Source organism: Anolis sagrei, chromosome 9, assembly GCF_037176765.1.
Source record: "Anolis sagrei isolate rAnoSag1 chromosome 9, rAnoSag1.mat, whole genome shotgun sequence".
Lineage (NCBI taxonomy): Eukaryota > Metazoa > Chordata > Lepidosauria > Squamata > Dactyloidae > Anolis > Anolis sagrei.
Window position 1 is genome coordinate 32066655 of NC_090029.1, and position 20707 is coordinate 32087361.

The 20707-nt window shown below is 42.7% G+C and overlaps 1 protein-coding gene across 1 annotated transcript; it reads left to right on the plus strand.

Annotated features, from left to right (window-relative positions):
- Window positions 1–225: 225 nt before the first annotated feature.
- Window positions 226–20185, plus strand: HDC (histidine decarboxylase). The gene is made up of 12 exons (XM_060755859.2): window positions 226–493; window positions 2343–2515; window positions 6990–7103; window positions 9716–9838; window positions 11996–12130; window positions 12235–12378; window positions 13708–13774; window positions 15702–15864; window positions 15960–16050; window positions 17363–17461; window positions 17829–17930; window positions 19284–20185. The coding sequence occupies exons 1-12, from the start codon at window positions 466–468 to the stop codon at window positions 20037–20039; spliced, it is 1995 nt and encodes a 664-aa protein (XP_060611842.2). The 5' UTR covers window positions 226–465; the 3' UTR covers window positions 20040–20185.
- The last annotated feature ends 522 nt before the right edge of the window (window positions 20186–20707 follow it).

A 20707-nucleotide genomic window follows, 5' to 3' on the forward strand; every position in this document is an offset into this window, starting at 1 on the left:
TGACTGAGAACCCATTCCATTCTAAATGTCTCCAAACTTAGCCCAATGCATGTCAGACCATCTTTTCCCTATTATGTGAATGTTTTGCTCCAAAATTGTTGGCACTCTCCTCCTTCTGGGCAGGCAGTGGTACACGACTTGCATCCTGTTTCCCATTGCAATGAAAGGATGAATGGGGCCTCCAATTTCCTAGACTTCAAAGGAATCCTAGACACGCTGAAAAAAGGAGAAGCAAAACGAGGGAGGAGCCATCAAAACCAATTTCCTAACATCCTGCTGATGGAAAGTCTGACAAGCGTGTCAGATAAAAAGGGTATAAAAAGGCAGTGGGATGGAGGGGCAAGGGCAAAGACAAAGCGGCCAGTGCTGAAGACAGTGCTATAGGTCTATAGACAGCAACAACATCTATAGCAAGATCTATAGACATCAGGAGCATCTGCAGCAAGACCTATAGACAGCGGCAACATGGACCCCGAGGAATACAGACAGAGAGGTGAGTAGATGGATGGGTTTCGAGGTTAAGTGCATGTTTTACTGAGTTCCTGCTGAGCTTTGCGTATCCTACGCTCCGGTGGCATCTCGAAATGAGCAAGTCCAGAGAACCATTCCTGAACTGGATTGATTATATGAGTCTACAATGCCATATAGTCAGATTTATTTATTACTAGCCGTCCCCTGCTATGAGTTGCTGTGGCCCACATGGGGGTTCTGTGTGGGAGGTCTGGCCCAATTCTATCGTTCGTGGGGTTCAGAATGCTCTTTGATTGTAGGTGAACTATAAATCCCAGCAACTACAACTCCCAAATGTCAAGATTCTATTTTCCCCAAACTCCACCAGTGTTCACATTTGGGCATATTAAGTTTTGTGTAGAGTTTGGTCCAGATCCATCATTGTTTGAGTCCACGGTGATCTCTGGATGTAGGTGAACTACAACTCCAAAACCAAAGGACACTGCCCACCAAACCCAGTATTTTCTGTTGGTCATGGGAGAACTGTGTGCCAAGTTTGATTCAATTCCATCGTTGGTGGGGTTCAGAATGCTCTGTGATTGTAGGTGAACTATAAATCCCAGCAACTACAACTCCCAAATGTCAAGATTCTATTTCCTCCAAACTCCACCAATGTTCACATTTGGGCATATTGAGTATTTGTGTAGAGTTTGGTCCAGATCCATCATTGTTTAATTCCACAGTGATCTCTGGATGTAGGTGAACTACAACTCCAAAACCAAAGGACACTGCCCACCAAACCCTTCCAGTATTTTCTGTTGGTCATGGGAGAACTGTGTGCCAAGTTTGGTTCAATTCCATCGTTGGTGAGGTTCAGAATGCTCTTTGATTGTAGGTGAACTATAACTCCCAGTGAGTGAAGGACATACATTGGGTTATTAGGTGTCTTGTGTCCAAATTTGGTGTCAATCGTCCAGTGGTTTTTGAGTTCTGTTTATCCCACAAATGAACATTAATTTTTATTTATATAGATTTACTTATTTACAACGTTTATATGCCGCCCTTCTCACTCCGAAGGGGACTCAGAGCGGCTTACAAGATATATATCCATACAATATATTATATTACTAGCATAGCACAATATCAATATTATATATTACTACATTGTACTATGCCATTGTACTGTAATATTATTAGCAATATTACTTAATATAAAATATATAATTATAATATCGTATTATTATTGTGTTGTATTACAATATATATACACACACACACATACACACACACATACACACACACATTATATTATTATATTATATTATATTATATATTATATTATATTATATATTAGCATAACCGGAGACAAGATGGAAATGTCTTCCTGGGACCCTCTCTCTTCACTCTGGTCCCAGAGCAGCAGTTGGTGCTGGGGTAAGGGATCCCAACAGATAATCTGGATTCAGGAACTGGATTATATGGAAGTGACCACCTTGATTAGCATTTGATGGCCTGGCAGTGCCTGGGGCAATCAGGCACATCTAATCACCTCTCAATAAAAGATTGCCCCAGGCACTGCCAGACCATCAAATGCTAATCAAGGTGGTCAGTTGAAACATTCACCTAGCTCCAGCAGACAAGAGTTCTTTGTCCCAATCTGGTCATTCCACAGATATATAAACCCACTTTCCTAGTTCCAATAGACCTCACTACCTCTGAGGATGCTTGCCATAGATGCAGGTGAAACATCAGGAGAGAATGCCTCTAGAACATGTCCATATAGCCCGAAAAAAACTACAACAGCCTATTAATGAATTGTCTTGGGAGGAGAAGGGTGGGGTAAAAGTGTATGAAATAAATAAATAATAAATTATGGCTGTTACTTTTTCCAGGAAAAGAGATGGTGGACTATATCTACCAGTACCTGACCAGTGTGAGGGAAAGGCGGGTGACTCCTGATGTCCAGCCTGGCTACATGAGAGACCAGTTGCCTGATGGAGCCCCCTATGAGCCAGAGAGCTGGGACAGCATCTTCAAAGACATAGAGAAGATCATTATGCCCGGGGTAAGAATTCACTGTGGGATGCAATGGGCAGGCAATGGGCTTAGAATGGGAGACCCAGGATATGTTTACAATATTCACTCTAGATCAGTGTTTCTCAATGTGGGGGTTGGGACCCCGGGGGGGGGGTAATGAGGGGGCGTCAGAGGGGTCACCAAAGACCATCAGAAAACACAGCATTTTCTGTTGGTCATGGGGGTTCTGTCTGTGTGGGAAGTTTGGCCCAATTATTTCATTGGTGGGGACCCTGGGGGGGGGGGGAGGTCTCAAGGGGTTGTCAGAGGGGTCACCAAAGACCATCAGAAAACACAGTATTTTCTGTTGGTCATGGGGGTTCTGTATGAGAAGTTTGGCCCAATTCTATCATTGGTGGGATTCAGAATCCTCTGATTATAGATGAATTATAAATCCCAGCAAATACAACTCCCAAATGTCAAGTCTATTTTCCTCAAACTCCACCCATGTTCACATTTGGGCATATTGAGTATTCATGCCATGTTTTGTCCAGATCCATCACTGTTTGAGCCCACAGCCTCTCTGGATGTAGGTGAACTACAACTCCAAAACTCAAGGTCAATGCCCACCAAACCCTTCCAATGTTTTCTGCTGTACTTGGGAGTTCTGTATGCTAAGATTGGGTCAATTCATCATTGGTGGAGTTCAGAATACTCTTTGATTGTAGGTTAACTATAAATGCAAGCAACTACAACTCCCAAAAGACAAAATCCCTCAACCCCACCAGTGTTCAGATTTGGGTCTATCAGGTATTTGTGCCAAATTTGGTCCAATGAATGAAAATACATCCTGTATATCAGATATTTACATTACGATTCATAACAGTAGCAAAATTCTAGTTATGATGTAGCAACGAAAATAATTTTATGGTCGGGGGTCACCATGACAGGAGAATTGTATTAAGGGGTCTCAGCATTACGAAGGTTGAGAAACACTGCTCTAGATCATTCATTAATTCATAGTATTTTTATCCTCTTTTATCCTCATAGTATTTTTATGTTTCAGCTCCAAACAGGGGTCTGTTTAGTTATGTGTTAGCTGGTGCTATTTCTCAAGGATGTGAACATACACAGAGTGATCCTCACTTCTAATATGAATACCAAAACACATGTAGTAGCAAGTGAGAAATCAAGAAAAGAGAAACAAGTTCCAGTTAGGATTTTTTTTTTCAAGGACAAACTAAGCAATTAAGGACTTGCACATTGAATGCTGTATAGCAGTGGTTTTCAACGTGTGCTCCGTGGAGTCCTGGGGGCTCTGCGAAGCATCCTGAGGGGCTCTGCGCTTTATTCCCCCCCTCTCCTCCTCCTCCCCTGTTGTTGTTGTTGTTGTTGTTACAAAGGATGGGTGACCATCTTTTTTTTCTTTTTTTGCACTACCAACGAGATATGTGCATGAACAAATTACGATGCACACTGCACATCTCTCATTGGTTAGTTCACACAAACACAATAGATGCTGGGGTTGTTCCTACTACTACTACTACTACTACTACTATTATTATTAGCTGTACCCGGCCACGCATTGCTGTAGTCAACGTTCCCTTCCTTCCTTCCTTCCTTTCCTTTCCTTTCCTTTCCTTTCCTTTCCTTTCCTTTCCTTTCCTTTCCTTTCCTTTCCTTTCCTTTCCTTTCCTTTCCTTTCCTTTCCTCTTTTTCCCTTTCTTCCTTCTCTACCTATTCTTGGACTGCAACTCCCAGCAGTCCTCCTGATCAATCTATCTACCTGCTATCTATCTCTATCTAATCTATCTATCTGGAGGGTTGCTGGGAGTTGCAGTCCAGGAATAGGTAATTGGAAATATGCAGGGATTGGGATGCTCTCAAAGAAATCCAAGGAGAAGAAAGCTTGCAGCTTGGAAGCAGGGCATTTGGATCCTCCTCCTCCTCTCCTAAAGGGAATGGTCTAGGGGATGCTGGGAGCTGTAGTCCGGAATAGAGTACGGATATGCTATTGTGTGTTTTGTTTGCTGGCGGAGTCATTTTGTGCATGCATTGTAATGTAATTTTTGTGTTTTTTGCCTTTTTAAGTCACTTCTGCTGCGTTTTTCAGTGTTTTTATGAGTGATGGTCACTTGTTGGCCTGATACGTGTATTGTATCCAAATTTGATGTCAATTCGTCCAGTGATTTTTGAGTTATGTTAATCTCACAAACGAACATTACATTTTTATTTATATAGATTATTATTATTATTATTATTACTACTACTACAAAGGCCAGATGTCCATCTGTTGGAGGCACTTTCATTGAGCTTTTCCTGCATGGCTGAAGGGGGTTGGACTGGATCTGGCCCTGACGTTGCTCCTGTTGTTGTTGTTGTTGTTGTTGTTACAAGAGCTGGGTGGCCATCTTCTTGGAGGTACTTTGTGCTTTTTCTGCATGGCTGAAGGGAGTTGGACTGGATCTGGCCCTGGGGTTGCTCCTGTTGTTGTTGTTGTTGATGTTGATGATGATGTTATTATTACAAGGGCTGGGTGGTCATCTGTTGGAGATACTTTGATTGTGCTTTTCCTTCATGGCTGAAGGGGGTTGGACTGGATCTGGCCCTGGGGTTGCTCCGATTGTTGTTGTTGTTGATGATGACGATGATGTTGTTATTATTTCAAGGGCTGGGTGGTCATCTGATTGAATAAAATGACCAGATGTGAATAAAATGACCAGATACTTTGATTGTGCTTTTCCTGCATGGCTGTAAGGGGGTTGGACTTGATGGCCCCTGGGGTCTTCCACTCAAATTCTATTAAGTTTATATTGGTTAAAATTGTCCTTCATTTTAGATATTGTATTGTTCTTTCTTTATTTCCTTTTTCTTTCTTTGCACTACCAACGAGATACGTGCAATGTGCATATACTGAATATACTGTATATACTGAAGTATAAGCTGACCCAAATACAAGCCGAGGCACCTAATTTTACCACAAAAAGCTGAGAAAACATATTGCCTCGAGTATAAGACGAGGATGGAAAATGCAGCAACTATGGGTAAATTCCAAAAATAAAAATAGATACCAATAAAATTACATTAATTGAAGCGTCAGTAGATTTAATTATTTTTTTTTACATAAAACTGTAATTTAGGATAATAATAATAATAAGACTTTAATAAGATAAGACTGACCAACTCTGATAACTTATATACTTGAGTGTAAACCGACCCGAATATAAGCCAGCCAGGACCCTCACTCAAGTTTAAGCCGAGGGGGGCTTTTTTAACCCTAAAAAAGGGCTGAAAAACTTAGCTGATACTTGAATATATACGGTATATATGTGTGATTAAATATTATATACATGTCAGACATTATTTCAACATATTTGTGGATGGAATATGTAAATATGTTGGAGATGCAGACATTAAAATAATTACTTATAGGAGAGTTATTCGCTAATGATGTTAGACTAGGTATGGACAAACTTTGGCCCTCCAGGTGTTTTGGACTCCAACTCCCACAATTACTAACAGCCTCAGGCCTCTTATAAGAGGCCTGAGGCTGTTAGGAATTGTGGGAGTTGGAGTCCAAAACACCTGGAGGGCCAAAGTTTGCCCATGCCTGTGTTCGACAAAGTACGTCCAAGGTTGTGTATTATGGTGTATATAAAATTAGTTGCTCTCATCAATATATATATTTAAATCTACATTGACCATTTAAGGCAGTTCGAAGCTAGTTTCAAATTGTAGCTGCCAGACAAACTCTCACGAAATCGTGCGAAATGCACACCAGGGCTCTGTGGTTTGTGTCCTCACTATCTGGGCCTCAAAGTGGTTCCAGGATTTCCTATGTAATCACCGGCAGAGGGAAACCACTTTATTCAATACTCGTCAGAAGTGACTTAAAGGCAGAGAAGAACGTTTGTAACTTGCTGAGAAAAAAGGAAGTTTTGGCCAATTACTGTTTTGAAGGTACATAATATTGCTGAAAAATAGGAAGTTTTGGTCAGTTACTGAGGATGGTGAAATGAGAGAGAAAGAGTGGGAAAAAATATGGATTTGCAAAACCTACAAACTGATATTCGGCATCACTGAGAAAAGAAAACACCCCTGATTCTCATAATGGTAGGCACCCAATTTCTAGGACGTAGCGTCCACCCATTTCTAGAAACAGGACTGCATTTAGTGCACAGAAAGGCACATTTAGGAAATCTCTTATAAACCTTGCTTGCACTCTATCTTACAGTTGAATTTTCACACCATATGGCTGCATCAAAGAGGAGTTTAGAGGCTGTTTTGGCATTCAAGATTCTTGGACAAGTTCCAAATTATTGCCGATCCCAGTAACAAAGTAGATTATAACACCAATAACTATAATAATCATATTTTTCTCAACTCTGGCCCTGTGAAGTGAGGCAGCTGTTTCTGGTGGCAAGTGAGGAGACAGCAAGTTATAGTATGGAATGGGAATCTCACTTTCAATTAGCTTCTCATTCAGTTTCCATTGTTTACTTTCTTATTGTGCTTCTCCCCAGGTTGTCCATTGGCAGAGTCCACACATGCACGCCTATTTCCCAGCACTCAACTCCTGGCCTTCGCTCTTGGGGGACATGCTGGCAGATGCCATCAACTGCCTGGGATTTACTTGGGTAAATTTAACTACTTTCCCAAAAGAACTACTAGGAATGATTATACCTGGCTGAATATGATGTAGTAGTATGAGCACTGGGCTACAATCCTAGAAGACCAGGGCTCGAATTCCCACTTAACCATGGAAATCTACCTTTTCTTAGCCTGAAAGCATGACAATAGCAAATCCCTTTTGAATAACAACAACAACAACAACATTTTATTTATATTCCAGTTACAGTATATAAGCAGACACAGGCAAACATACAGTGCCTTATTACAATGAGACACAAACGCCAAGACAAAGGCAAAGGCTTCTCCTTTCATTTCTGGCTCTGAACATATCTTGCCAAGAAAAGTCCAAATTTCAGCCTAATTGGAGTTTTTCCTTTCAAATCCGCAAGGCTGTTATTTTAGGCCTCATCTACAATGCCATATAATCCAGTTTCTAAACCTAGATGATCTGAACTGGAATATATGGCAGTGTAGACTCATATAATCCAGTTCAAAGCAGATAATTTGGATCCAGAAACTCTATTATATGGCAGTGTAGATCCAGCCTTGAGCAGATTACAGTATATAAGCAGACACAGGCAAACATTCAGTACTTTATTATAATGACATACAATGAGACAAAACACCTAGACCAGTGGTTCTCAACCTGGGGTCCCCAGATGTTTTTAGCCTTCAACTCCCAGAAATCCTAACAGCTGGTAAACTGGCTGGGATTTCTGGGAGTTGTAGGCCAAAAACATCTGGGGACCCCAGGTTGAGAAGCACTGACCTAAACAAAGGCAAAGGCTTCTCCTTTCATTTCCGGCTCTGAACATATCTTGCCAAGAAAGGCCCATGATAGAAAGGAATTTCAGCCTAATGGGAGTTTTTCCTTTGAAACCTGCAAGACTGTTATTTTAGGCCTCATCTACACGGCCATATTATCAAGTTTCCAAAACCAGATTATCTGAACTGGATTATATGGCAGTGTAGACTCATATAATCCAGTTCAAAACAGATAATTTGGATTCAGAAACTGGATTATATGGCAGTGTAGATCCAGCCTTGAGCGGATTACAGTATATTAGCAGACACAGGCAAACATTCAGTGCCTTATTACAATGTTTTATTTATTTATTTATTTCCGTTACTTTTACCCCGCCCTTCTCACCCCCGAGGGGGGACTCAGGGCGGCTTACAGAAGAAGGCACAATTCGATGCCTTTATCACATATACATACATATATAAAAGCAATTAAACAGTTACAAATTAAAATTAAAATCATCAGTACAGACAATACAATAACACAATAGTAAACTAATTCTGAGCTCAGCGTTCGGAGTTCCATAAATCTAATCCGTTTCGTCAAATTCCTGCTCGTCATCAAGTCTTTCTTTAGCTGCCAGAATGTCCAAATGCCTGGTCCCATATCCAGGTCTTCAACTTTTTCCTAAATGAAAGAAGGGAAGTCGCCGATCTAATCTCCCCGGGGAGTGAGTTTATACAATGATACACATACACACAGACAAAGGCAAAGGCTTCTCCTTTCAGTTCCAGCTTTGAACATGTCTTGCCAAGAAAAGCCTGTGATAGAAAGGAATTTCAGCCTAATTGGAGTTTTTCCTTTGAAACCTGCTAGGCTGTTATTTTAGGCCCTATTTACACTGCCATATAATCCAGTTTCTGAATCCATATTATCTGCCATTATCTGCCATATAATCCAGTTTCTGAATCCATATTATCTGAACTGGATTATATGGCAGTGTAGACTCATATAATCCAGTTCAAAGCAGATAATTTGAATTCAGAAAATGGATTATATGGCAGTGTAGATCCAGCCTTACTTAGAAGTAAGATTGTACTTTACTAGTAATCTAGGTTTGTCTGCACATTTCATCCCTCTCAAAAATTTCTATCCTAGCTATATTTCACCTTGTCATGCCCAGCATTATTTTTAAAAATTTTAATTATTACATTTGGCCCAGCCATAGGTTTTTAAATGCATTGTGTTATTGTTAATGTTTATTGCTTATTTTCTGCTTATGAGCTTATTTATTATTTGTATTACTGTTGCTATTGTTTATTGTTGTATTGTGGGCTCGGCCTCATGTAAGCCGCACCGAGTCCCTTGGCGAGATGGTAGCGGGGTACAAATAAAGTATTATTATTATTATTATTATTATTATTATTTCTCTGTTTCTCTAAGTGAAAAGGAACCCAAAAGCATCTATATGAGTCCACATTTTTTTTAGAAATCAAAAATGTAATGTACAGCGCTATCAATGGAAACAAATTGAAGTTGCAGAATAACAACACTGCACTCATAACATCATTAATACCTTGCCTGTCCCACCTTGGCACCATATTTCTGTGGTGATAGGATTGTTTTGCAAGGTCCTTAGCTTCCTCTGCCAAAGAATGCTTGTGTCTCACCAAACTACAACTCCTATGAATTTATATCATCGGTTCATGGTAGCTGAAGTGGTGTCAAACCGCATTTATTCTATAGTGTAGATGCTTCCTAGAACAGGAACACCACCATTCAACAAGAAGAGGAAATGTTCATGTATTCTTCCCTGAGCTGAATTTAGTCCAGTATAAAGGGATTCCTTTACAATATTTATCTTTTCCCTTCCAGGCCTCTAGCCCTGCCTGCACAGAGCTGGAAATGAATGTGATGGATTGGCTGGCGCAAATGCTGGGTCTCCCACAGACATTCCTGCACTATCACCCTGACAGCAGAGGTGGAGGCATATTGCAGGTGAGTGGCACTAAAGGACAAAATGCTTGAATGTGCAGATCTTCTAGCTCAGGCATGGGTAAACTTTGGCCATCCAGGTGTTTTGGACTTCAACTCCCACAATTCCTAACAGCCTCAGGTGCCTTCTTTTTCTCCCTCAGCCACTTAAGGAGCAGGCAAGAGGAGGGAATGCTTGGAGGAGGAGGAAGGAATATTGTGTCCAATTCTGGGCACAATTATGCTACCCCTCTATTCTGCCTTGATTACACCATACCTGGAATATTGTGTCCAATTCTGGACACCACAATTGAAAGGAGATGTTGACAAGCTGGAATGTGTCTGGAGGAGGGCGACTAAAATGATCAAGGGCAAGGAGAACAAGCCCTGTGAGGAGCAGCTTAAAGAGATAGGTATGTTTAGCCTGCAGAAGAGAAGGCTGAGAGAAGACATGATAGCCAGGTGAGAGGAAGTCATAGGGAGGAGGGAGCATGCTTGTTTTCTGCTGCACTGGAGAATAAGACACAGAACAATGGCTTCAAACTACAAGAGAGGAGATTCCATCTGAACATGAAGAAGACCTTCCTGACTGTGAGAGCCGTTCAGCAGTGGAACTCTCTGCCCTGGATTGTGGTGGAGGCTCCTTCTTTGGAAGCTTTTAAACAGAGGCTGGATGGCCATCTGTCAGGAGTGTTTTGAATGCAATTTTCCTGCTTCTTGGCAGAATGGGGTTGGACTGGATGGCCCATGAGGCCTCTTCCAACTCTAGGATTCTATGAAGGGAGAGGAGGAGGAAGGATGTGCACAGCCCCTCAATATGCTTCACAGAGCCTCAAGGACTCTGCGGAGCACATTTGAAACACATTTGCTTATATGAACTAATAATTCCATTTCACATGCATATATTGTTAGTTTTGAATTAAAAAAAAAAACAGAAATATGTCAAACTGTCCTTTTTTGTCATATGGGAACCTAGAATCATAGAGTTGGAAGAGACCTCGTGGGCCATCCAGTCCAACCCCATTCTGCCAAAAAGCAGGAAAATTGCATTCAGAGCAGCCCTGACAGATGGCCATCCAGACTCTGTTTAAAAGCTTCCAAAGAAGGAACCTCCACCACACTCCGGGGCAGAGAGTTCCACTGCTGAACAGCTCTCACAGTCAGGAAGTTCTTCCTAATGTTCAGATGGAATCTCCTTTCTTGTAGGTTGAAGCCATTGTTCCATTGCGTCCTAGTCTCCAGGGCAGCAGAAAACAAGCTTGCTCCCTCCTCCCTATGATTTCCTCTTACATATTTATACGTGCTTATCATATCTCCTCTCAGCCTTCTCTTCTTCAGGCTAAACATGCCCAGCTCTTTAAGCTGCTCCTCATAGGGCTTGTACTCCCAGAATTGGACACAATATTCCAGGTGTGGTCTAATCAAGCCAGAGTAGAGCATGGGGAGCATGACTTCCCTAGATCGAGACACTAGACTCCTATTGATGCAGGCCAAAATCCTGTTGGCTTTTTTGCCACCACATCACATTCCTGACTCATGTTTAACTTGTTGTCCACGAGGACTCCAAGATCTTTTTCACACGTACTACTCTCGAGCCAGGCATTGTCCCCCATTCTGTATCTTTGCATTTCGTTTTTTCTGCCTAAGTGGAGTATTTTGCATTTGTCACTGTTGAACTTCATAAGAACCTATTCCTATGTGACCATTTTTCATTTTAATTCTGCCTTTGGCACCAAATTTACTGCTAAGTAAGTCATGCCTAGGGGGGCCCTGGTGGCACAGCGGGTTAAACCGCTGAGTTGCTGAATTTGTTGACCCAAATGTTGGTGGTTTGAATCCAGGGAGCAGTGTGAGCTCCCACTGTTAGCTCCAGCTTCTGCCAACATAGCAGTTCAAAAACATGCAAATGTGAGTAGATCACATTCTGCAGGAAGGTAACGGCTCTCCATGCAGTCGTGACACCCACATGACCTTGGAGGCGTCTACGGATAACGCCGGCTCTTCGGCTTAGAAATGGAGGTGAGCACCACCCCCCAGAGTTGGACACGACTAGACTTAATGCCAAAGGGAAACCTTTACCTTTACCTTTAGAAATGCATCTACAGGACTTAGTTAACTGTGCTATCCCTGTATGTTGCTAATCCCTCTATTCCCTCCCACTCCCTCCTTTCCTCTGTCCAGAGTACTGTTAGTGAATCCACTTTGATCGCTCTCCTGGCAGCAAGGAAGAATAAAATTCTCGAAATGAAAGGATCTGAGCCAGACACCGAGGACTCTACTCTGAACTCTCGTTTTATTGCTTACGCTTCAGATCAGGTACGTCGCTGTGAGGTGTGTTTCCTTGTGGACGTGTGTGGGTCTTTTTGACCACCAACTCCAAAGGCTGACTACCGGGGCCTGTGGTTTCTCCTTCTCTGCAGGCCCACTCCTCAGTCGAAAAGGCAGGCTTGATATCGCTGGTGAAGATGAGATTTCTGCCTGTAGATGAGAACTTTTCTTTGAGAGGCGAAACCCTGAAAAAAGCCATCGAAGAGGACAGAAGCCGTGGCCTGGTGCCAATCTTTGTAAGTTTTGTACTCTATGATTGAATAAAATGACCAGATGTCCACAATGGGATCTGCTTCAGACCACTAATTTTGAACATCATGGGATTATTAGATCAATAACAATATGCACAGTGTGGGCCTTGTACTTCTATAGTAGGCATAGGCAAACCTCATCCCTCCAGGTGTTTTGGACTTCAACTCCCACAAATCCTAGCAGCCGAATTGTGGGAGTTGAAGTTCAAAACACCTGGACTGACTGAGAAGACAGTGAACTTCCGACCATTTGTCTAGCTTGCTGTTGACCTTTGCAGCTCGAAAGACAGTTGCAATTGTGGGAGTTGAAGTCCAAAACACATGGAGGGCCAAAGTTTGCCCATGCCTGTTCTATAGCCTATAGGATCAGGTTGTGGAGCAGCTGCTTGGGAGTCAGCTGCATTAATATCACTACTGCCCGAGAAGTCATGAGTTTGAAGAGCGTGAGCTTCCGGTCATTTGTCTAGCTTGCTGTTGACCTTTGCAGCCCAAAAGACAGTTGCAATTGTGGGAGTTGAAGTTCAAAACACCTGGAGGGCCAAAGTTTGCCCATGCCTGTTCTATAGCCTATAGGACCAGGTTGTGGAGCAGCGGCTTGGGAGTCAGCTGCATTAAAATCACTACTGCCCGAGTGAGTTTCAGACCATTTGTCTAGCTTGCTGTTGACCTTTACAGCCCAAAAGACAGTTGCAATTGTGAGAGTTAAAGTCCAAAACACCTGGATGGCCGAAGTTTGCCCATGCCTGTTCTATAGCCTATAGTTTGAAGCCAGCCTGGGTCGGAGTGAGCTTCCTGCCATTTGTCTAGCTTGCTGTCAACCCTTGCAACCTGAAAAACAGTTGCATATGTCAAGTAGGAAATTTAGGTACCACTTATGCGAGGAGAATTATTTAACTAATTTACAACACCATAAAAAAATCTCCAGCAGCGTGCAAAAGAATGAGGAAGTACTCCATCGGTGTCACAAGTGGATGGTGAAGCGACAGCTCCCCTGGTGGCTGGAATTCAAAAACATACCCTCATGAAGCTGGAAAGTTAAATAGCCTCTGTCTATATATGTTGTGTGTCTATGGCATTGAATTTTTGCCATGTATGTGTGAATTATGATCTGCCCTGAATCTCTGTGGGATGAGAAGGGCGGAATATAAATACTGTAAATAAATAAATATAGAAGCTTGTATGATACCTACAACTTTCTGTAGAATTTTAATTTGTTGTTTCCTAACATCTTGGGACATTTTGCTGATCAATACCTTTTATCACCTTTCTTGAGGTTGGGTTGTATTTTCTTGACTCGTCTCTGGTTTTGTCTAGGTTTGCGCAACTCTGGGCACAACTGGCGTCTGTGCTTTCGACAGCCTTTCGGAGCTGGGTCCAATATGTAAGCAAATTTTCCAAACTCCAATTCTCACAGGGACAGAAAGTGAGGCGAGATCTTCTGAAGAGGGGCACAGACAGCAAAACAAACACCACAAGGTGTTAACCCTTCCCTATGCTATCCAAGGCCCCGGTGGCGCAGTGGGTTAAAGCGCTGAGCTGCTGAGCTTGTTAACTGAAAAGTCACAGGCAGGGACATAGGCAGAAACACTTCGGGGGTGGGTGGGTTTGAAACCTTCCTCCTAGCTCATGTTGAAGCAAAGAGCACAGCAGGGGGTAGAGCAACCTTCAATAGCCTGCAGCTCCGCCCCTGTCAACCACCTCCACCAAGTCTGGCCTCCCCGCCCAACTGGCCTCCCCGCCCAACTGGCCTCCCCCCCCCCCAACTTCGCTACATTGGCTATTGCTGCAAGTAATGGCAGTGTGAATAAATTGTCAATATTTGCTTGAGATAGTGCTTGCAGTTCTGGAGGGACTCTTAATTTTTTGCGTCTCATAGACTTCGCATGGGGATTTGGTTAACCACTTAAAATTCATGAAAAATTTGGGGGGGGGGTTAACCCCTAAAGGCCTGGTCACAGGTTCAAATCCGGGGAGCAGCATGAGCTTCCGCTGCCAGCCCCAGCTTCTGCCAACCTAGCAGTTCGAAAACATGCAAATGTGAGTAGATCAATAGGTACCGCTCCAGTGGGAAGGTAATGGCACTCCATGCAGTCATGCTGGCCACATGACCTTGGAGGTTATTTATCATGTCATCAGCAACCATACCATTGTATTACATTTATAACAGAAGAAAACAAACACACAGATTTAAAAAAAACCACACAGATTTTGCAAACTTGGTATTTGGTTAAATGTCTTTTGACCAGTATCTGGCCACTTGGAATGCCTCTGGTGTTGCCGCAAGAAGGTCCTCCCTTGTGCATCATGTGGCAGGGCTCAGGTTGCATTGCAGCAGGTGGTCAGTGGTTTGCTCTTCTCCGCACTCGCATGCTGTGGATTCCACCCTGTAGCCCCATTTCTGAAGGTTGGCTCTGCATCTCGTGGTGCCCGAGTGCAGTCTGTTCAGCGCTTTCCAAGTTGCCCCATCTTCTGTGTGCCCAGGGGGGAGTCTTTCATTTAGTATCAGCCATGGATTGAGGTTCTGCCACTTTTGGACTCTCGCTTGCTGAGGTGTTCCAGCGAGTGTCTCTGTAGATCTTAGAAAACTATTTCTTGATTTAAGTCGTTGATGTGTTGGCTGATACCCAATCAAGGAATGAGCTGGAGATGTCTCTGCCTTGGACCTTTCACTATTGGCTGCTACTTTCCGGCGGATGTCAAGTGGTGCAATACTGGCTAAGCAGTGTAATTTCTCCAGTGGTGTGGGGTGCAGACACCCCGTGATCATGCAGCATGTCTCATTAAGAGACATCCAGTGTTTTAGCGTGGTGAGATGTGTTCCACACTGGGCATGCATACTCGGCAGCAGAGTAGCACAGCGCAAGGGCAGATGTCTTCACTAGCATAGTGCAAGGACAGATGTCTTCACTTGGAGGTGTCTATGGACAACGCCGGCTCTTCGACTTAGAAATGGAGATGAGCACCATACCCCAGAGTCGGGCATGACTGGACTTCATGTCAGGGGAAAACTTTTACCTTTACCTTATGCTATCCAAAGCTAAAACATATATGTATTTGGATAGAATTCCACTTAAAACATGTACGTGTTCTGATTTACATACAAATTCACCTTAAGAACAAACCTACAGAATCTATCTTGTTCATAACTTGGGGACTGCCTGTATTTTAAATGCACTGTACATTGGAAAGGCAACAACAATACAACCTGCTGTGTGAAGATAGTGCAGCCCTAGGGTCAACTCTGTTCGCTGTGAAATTTGGTTTGAGTTTGTTTATCTTCATCAAAGCCATTGTCAATTCCATTCCAGGTTCTCAAGAGGGACTCTGGCTGCATGTCGATGCTGCGTACGCTGCAACAGCATTCCTCTGCCCGGAATTCAGGGTGTTTCTGGAGGGAATCGAACATGCCGATTCTTTCGCTTTCAACCCTTCCAAGTGGATGATGGTTCACTTTGACTGCACCGCATTCTGGTAAGCGTGGCACAAAAGATCATTTGAGTATTTACACATATGATGTTTGACCTTTGTGGAATGCTTCCTATCTATTATTTCTTCCTCTTTTCTAGGGTCAAGGACAAATACAAGTTGCAGCAAACATTCAGTGTTAATCCCATCTACCTCAGACATCCCAATTCGGGTTTAGCGACTGATTTCATGGTAAGTCTAATGATTATAAACAAGGGCTAAATTAAACCAGACAGCCAAGTTTTAGGTCTCTTTAGACCAGTGTTTCTCAACCTTCCTAATGCTGCGACCCCTTAATACACTTCCTCATGTTGTGGTGACCCCCAACCGTAACATTATTTTCCTTGCTATTTCATAAATGTAATTTTGTTATGAACTATAATGTAAATATCTGATATGCAGGGTGTGTTTTCATTCACTGGACCAAATTTGGCACAAATACCCGATATGTCCAAATTTGAATACTGGTGTAGAGGAAGGGAAGGATTGATCTTGTCATTTGGGAGTTGTAGTTGCTGGGATTTATAGCTCACCTTCAATCAAAGAGCATTCTAAACTCCACCAATGATACAATTGAACCAGACTTGGCACACAGAACTCCCATGGCCACACAAAATACTGGAAGGTGGGCATTGACCTTGAGTTGTGGAGTTGTAGTTCACCTATATCTAGAGAGCACTGTGGACTCAAATAATGATGGATCTGGATATGCCCAAATGTGAACACTGGTGGAGTTTTGGGAAAATAGACCTTGACATTTGGGAGTTGTAGTTGCTGGAATTTATAATTCACCTAAAATCAAATTGCATTCTGAACTCCACCAACGATGGAATTGAACCAAACTTGGCACACAGACCTCCCATGGCCAACAAAAAATACTAGAAGGGTCTAGTGGGCATTGACCTTGAGTTTTGGAGTTGTAGTTCACCTACATCCAGAGAGCACTGTGGACTCAAATAATGATGGATCTGGACCAAACATGGCACAAATACTCAATATGCCCAAATGTGAACACTGGTGGAGTTTGGGGAAAATAGACCTTGACATTTGGGAGTTGTAGTTGCTGGGATGTATAGTTCACCTACAACCAAAGACCATTCTGAATCCCACCAATGAGAAAATTAGGCCAAATTTCCCACACAGAACCCTCATGACTGTGTTTACTGATCGTCTTTGGCGACCTCTCTGACACCACACTTGTGACCCCCCCCCCCCCCCCAGATTGAGAAACACTGCTTTAGCCTTAGTGGGGTGGTGTGTGTTTTAGGTGGAAACCCAAGGCATTGGAGGTATAACAGGAATGAAGAAAAAACCATCTCCAGGTTCATTGTAAACATTGTCAACAACAAGCCTTCCATATGAGGGAATACAGAGATTCCATTGCAGATTTTCGGGGTGCTAATGGGCCAGAATTGAACAGTCCCTGCTTTACAGACTTCTTAACTTGACTGGCAGGTTGCAGTGTCCACCTTTTGACTAACCCATCTACGGTTTTGATTTACAGCACTGGCAAATCCCACTCAGCCGAAAGTTTCGTTCTTTGAAACTCTGGTTCGTGATTCGTTCGTTCGGTGTGAAAAAGCTCCAAGACCATGTCAGACATGTAGGTGAATTAATGGCTCATTGTTTAGCTCCATAAGGAACTGAAGTACACAGCAGAACTGAGCGTGCTGGCTGAGGGTTGTGGGGTGATGTAGTTCAGCATTCCAATCTGTCAAAGTTGTAATCCGAAACAACAGAGGGGGAAAAGGAAGGGGACTGAGGCTGTTAGGAATTGTGGGAGTTGAAGTCCAAAACACCTGGAGGGCCCAAGTTTGCCCATGCCTGGTATAGAGTGTTATATAGTGTCATGCTCTGAAGATAGTTGGGGAACTCTTTCATTTCAGACAGTGGTTTTATTCTAATTTGGTATGCTATTTGTTGGTATGCTCTACTGGAAATATATCCAATTATTATTATTTTAACTACAGGGCACGGAGATGGCCAAATATTTTGAGTCATTGGTTAGAACTGACCCTCTGTTTGAGATTCCAGCCAAGAGGCACCTGGGACTGGTTGTGTTTCGTTTAAAGGTAAAGCTAAAAGGTTTCTCTGATATTTAATAGTTGCTCTATATCATAAACACAAGGAAAGAGCATAAGAAACAGTGTTACCATATCAGCCAAGATGGGGTGTAACTTTCCACTCATGTTAGTGAATGGCAACAGGAAATATTTATTTATTTACAGTATTTATATTCCACCCTTCTCACCTTGCAAGGGACTCAGGGCAGATTACAATGCACAAATACATGGCAAACATTCAATGTAATTATACATACAACATATATAGACAGATAGAGAGGCATTTTAACATTCCAGCTTTCCGGCTTCATGAGGATATGCTCAATTTCAGCCACGGGAGAGCCACCGCTTCACCGTCCACTTGTGACACTGAGTCCTTGATGGAGTACTTTCTCATTCTTACGCACACTGCTGGGAGGTTTTTTTGGTGTCGTAAATTAGTTAAATTAATCTCCCCACATAAAGCGGTACCTACATTTCCTACTTGACAGATGCAACTGTCTTTTAGGCTACATAGGTCAACAGCAACCTAGACTATTAATGGTCAGGAGCTCACTCCAACCCGAGCTGGCTTCAAACCCATGACCTCTTGGCTACTAACTAGCAGCTGGCTACTAACTAGCTGTGCCACAGCCCAATCCATACATGTCTGCACAATGCACATCCCTGCAAAACCTTGAACAAGAGCACGGACCACTAGAATATATAGTTGCACACTGTTTTTTTAATAGTAGAGGTGGTATGCAACAATCCTGACTAGGAGCCACTGATTTATCTAAGGCCTGCCAAGTTGGCAGGTTTCACTATTTATATCAGGGGCCCTCAAACTAAGGCCCGGGGGCCAAATACGGCCCTACAAGGTCATTTACCCGGCCCTCGCTCAGGGTCAACCTAAGTCTGAAACTACTTGAAAGCACACAACAACAATAACAATAATCCTATCTCATCACCCAAAAGCAGGCCCACACTTCCCATTGAAATACAAATAAGTTTATATTTGTTAAAATTGTTCTTCATTTTAATTGTGGTATTGTTTTTCAGTGTTTTTGCACTACTAATAAGATATGTGTAGTGTGCATAGGAATTCATTCATGTTTATTTCAAATTATAATCCGGCCCTCGAACAGTTTGAGGAACTGTGACCTGGCGCTCTGTTTAAAAAGTTTGAGGACCCCTGATTTATATTGTACATCAGTGTCATTAGAAAAATCAAGATTTAGTAGGCAATGTGCTTTTAAATAGGCTTAGAAGATATTTTTGGACCAACCTTAACAGACTGTGGGAGGAACCAGGACCAGTAAGTGTTTGCCTCTTTCAAACATCAAATTTGTATAAAATATGCATCTTTTTTAAAAAAAACAGGGTCCCAACTGGATGACAGAAAAAGTCTTAAAAGATTTAAACAATTCAGGGAAGCTCTTCGTTATTCCTGCAATGCTTGGAAAGAAGTTAATCATTCGCTTCACTGTAACGTCTCAGTTTACAACCCAAGAAGACATCCGGAAGGACTGGTCCCTCATCCAAGAGGCTGCAGCGAAAGTTGTTAACCTGCAATGTGCACCAAGACCTGTGGGCATCTCAGAGGAAGAGGAGCACATCCTCAACATGATCACCAGCCTCAGTCCTAAACCAGTCGGTGTCCCTTCTCCTTTTTTCTCCGAGAAAGAAGACTGCAAACTCTCTCTAACCAAAATAACCGTCCAGCCTCGAAGAAGCTCTTCCAGTTTTCCATCGTGGCTTGCTAATGACGATCTACCAGTTCTGGAAGACCCAAACTTAGACAATTGTTTCAAAGAAGAGAGCCCGAACGCAACCAGCCAGAAGGTCTCCTCCAGCTTTTCTGTCCAAAACAAGAAAAAGACGGCTCGCTCCTTCAGTGTGCCAATGGCCGACGTTGGAGAGTCAAGCCATCCCAAGGCAACAGGCTTCGACGGCTCTGGGAAGGCGGGGACTTGCATCAGCGAGAAATTCCTTTCCAAGCTGCCCAAAGAGGTGCTGATGCTGAAGAAAAGCGACCTCAAGAAACGGCTGAAATTTTACAGTGTGCCCAGTTTTCCAGAATGCACCATCCAGTGTGGCCTCCAGCTGCCATGTTGCCCATTGCAGGCCATTGTTTAGGAAGCCATCACCTTTGACACCAAAGTCTGCCCATTCTCATGCAATACAGGAATCTATGCCCCTATTCTATATATAAATATATATTGTATAATTAAATAATATTATTTGTTTCAGAAGACGGCTATTTTTTTTAACTTGTAAATTGAAAAGAACACTTAAAATATAAATAAACTATTTAATATTGCTGTCAGGAGCTCTGACTGTTCACATCTCATTCTTTTCCTGTTTATTGTCCATTGTATGTATATTATTATTATGGTTAAACCGCTGAGTCGGTTGCTCAACCGAAAGGTCGCAGGTTTAAATCCAGGGAGCGGTGTGAGCTTCTGCTGTCATCCCCAGCTTCTGCCAATCTAGCAGTTCGAAAACATGCAAATGTAAGTAGATCAATAGATATCGCTTTGGCAGGAAGGTAACGGTGCACCATGCAGTCATGCTGGCCACATGACCTTGGAGATGTCTACGGACAACGCTGGCTCATCGACTTAGAAATCCGACTCGGATTACCCAAAGCAGATATTGTGGGATTTTCTGCCTTGATATTCTGGGACATAGGGCTGAAGCAAAAGCAACCACAATCCTTGAATCACCCGAAAAACTTGCAGAATTGTACTGTGCCAGGAAATTCTTTAGTCTAAAGTCCACTTTTTTAGAGGCATTTGCTTTTT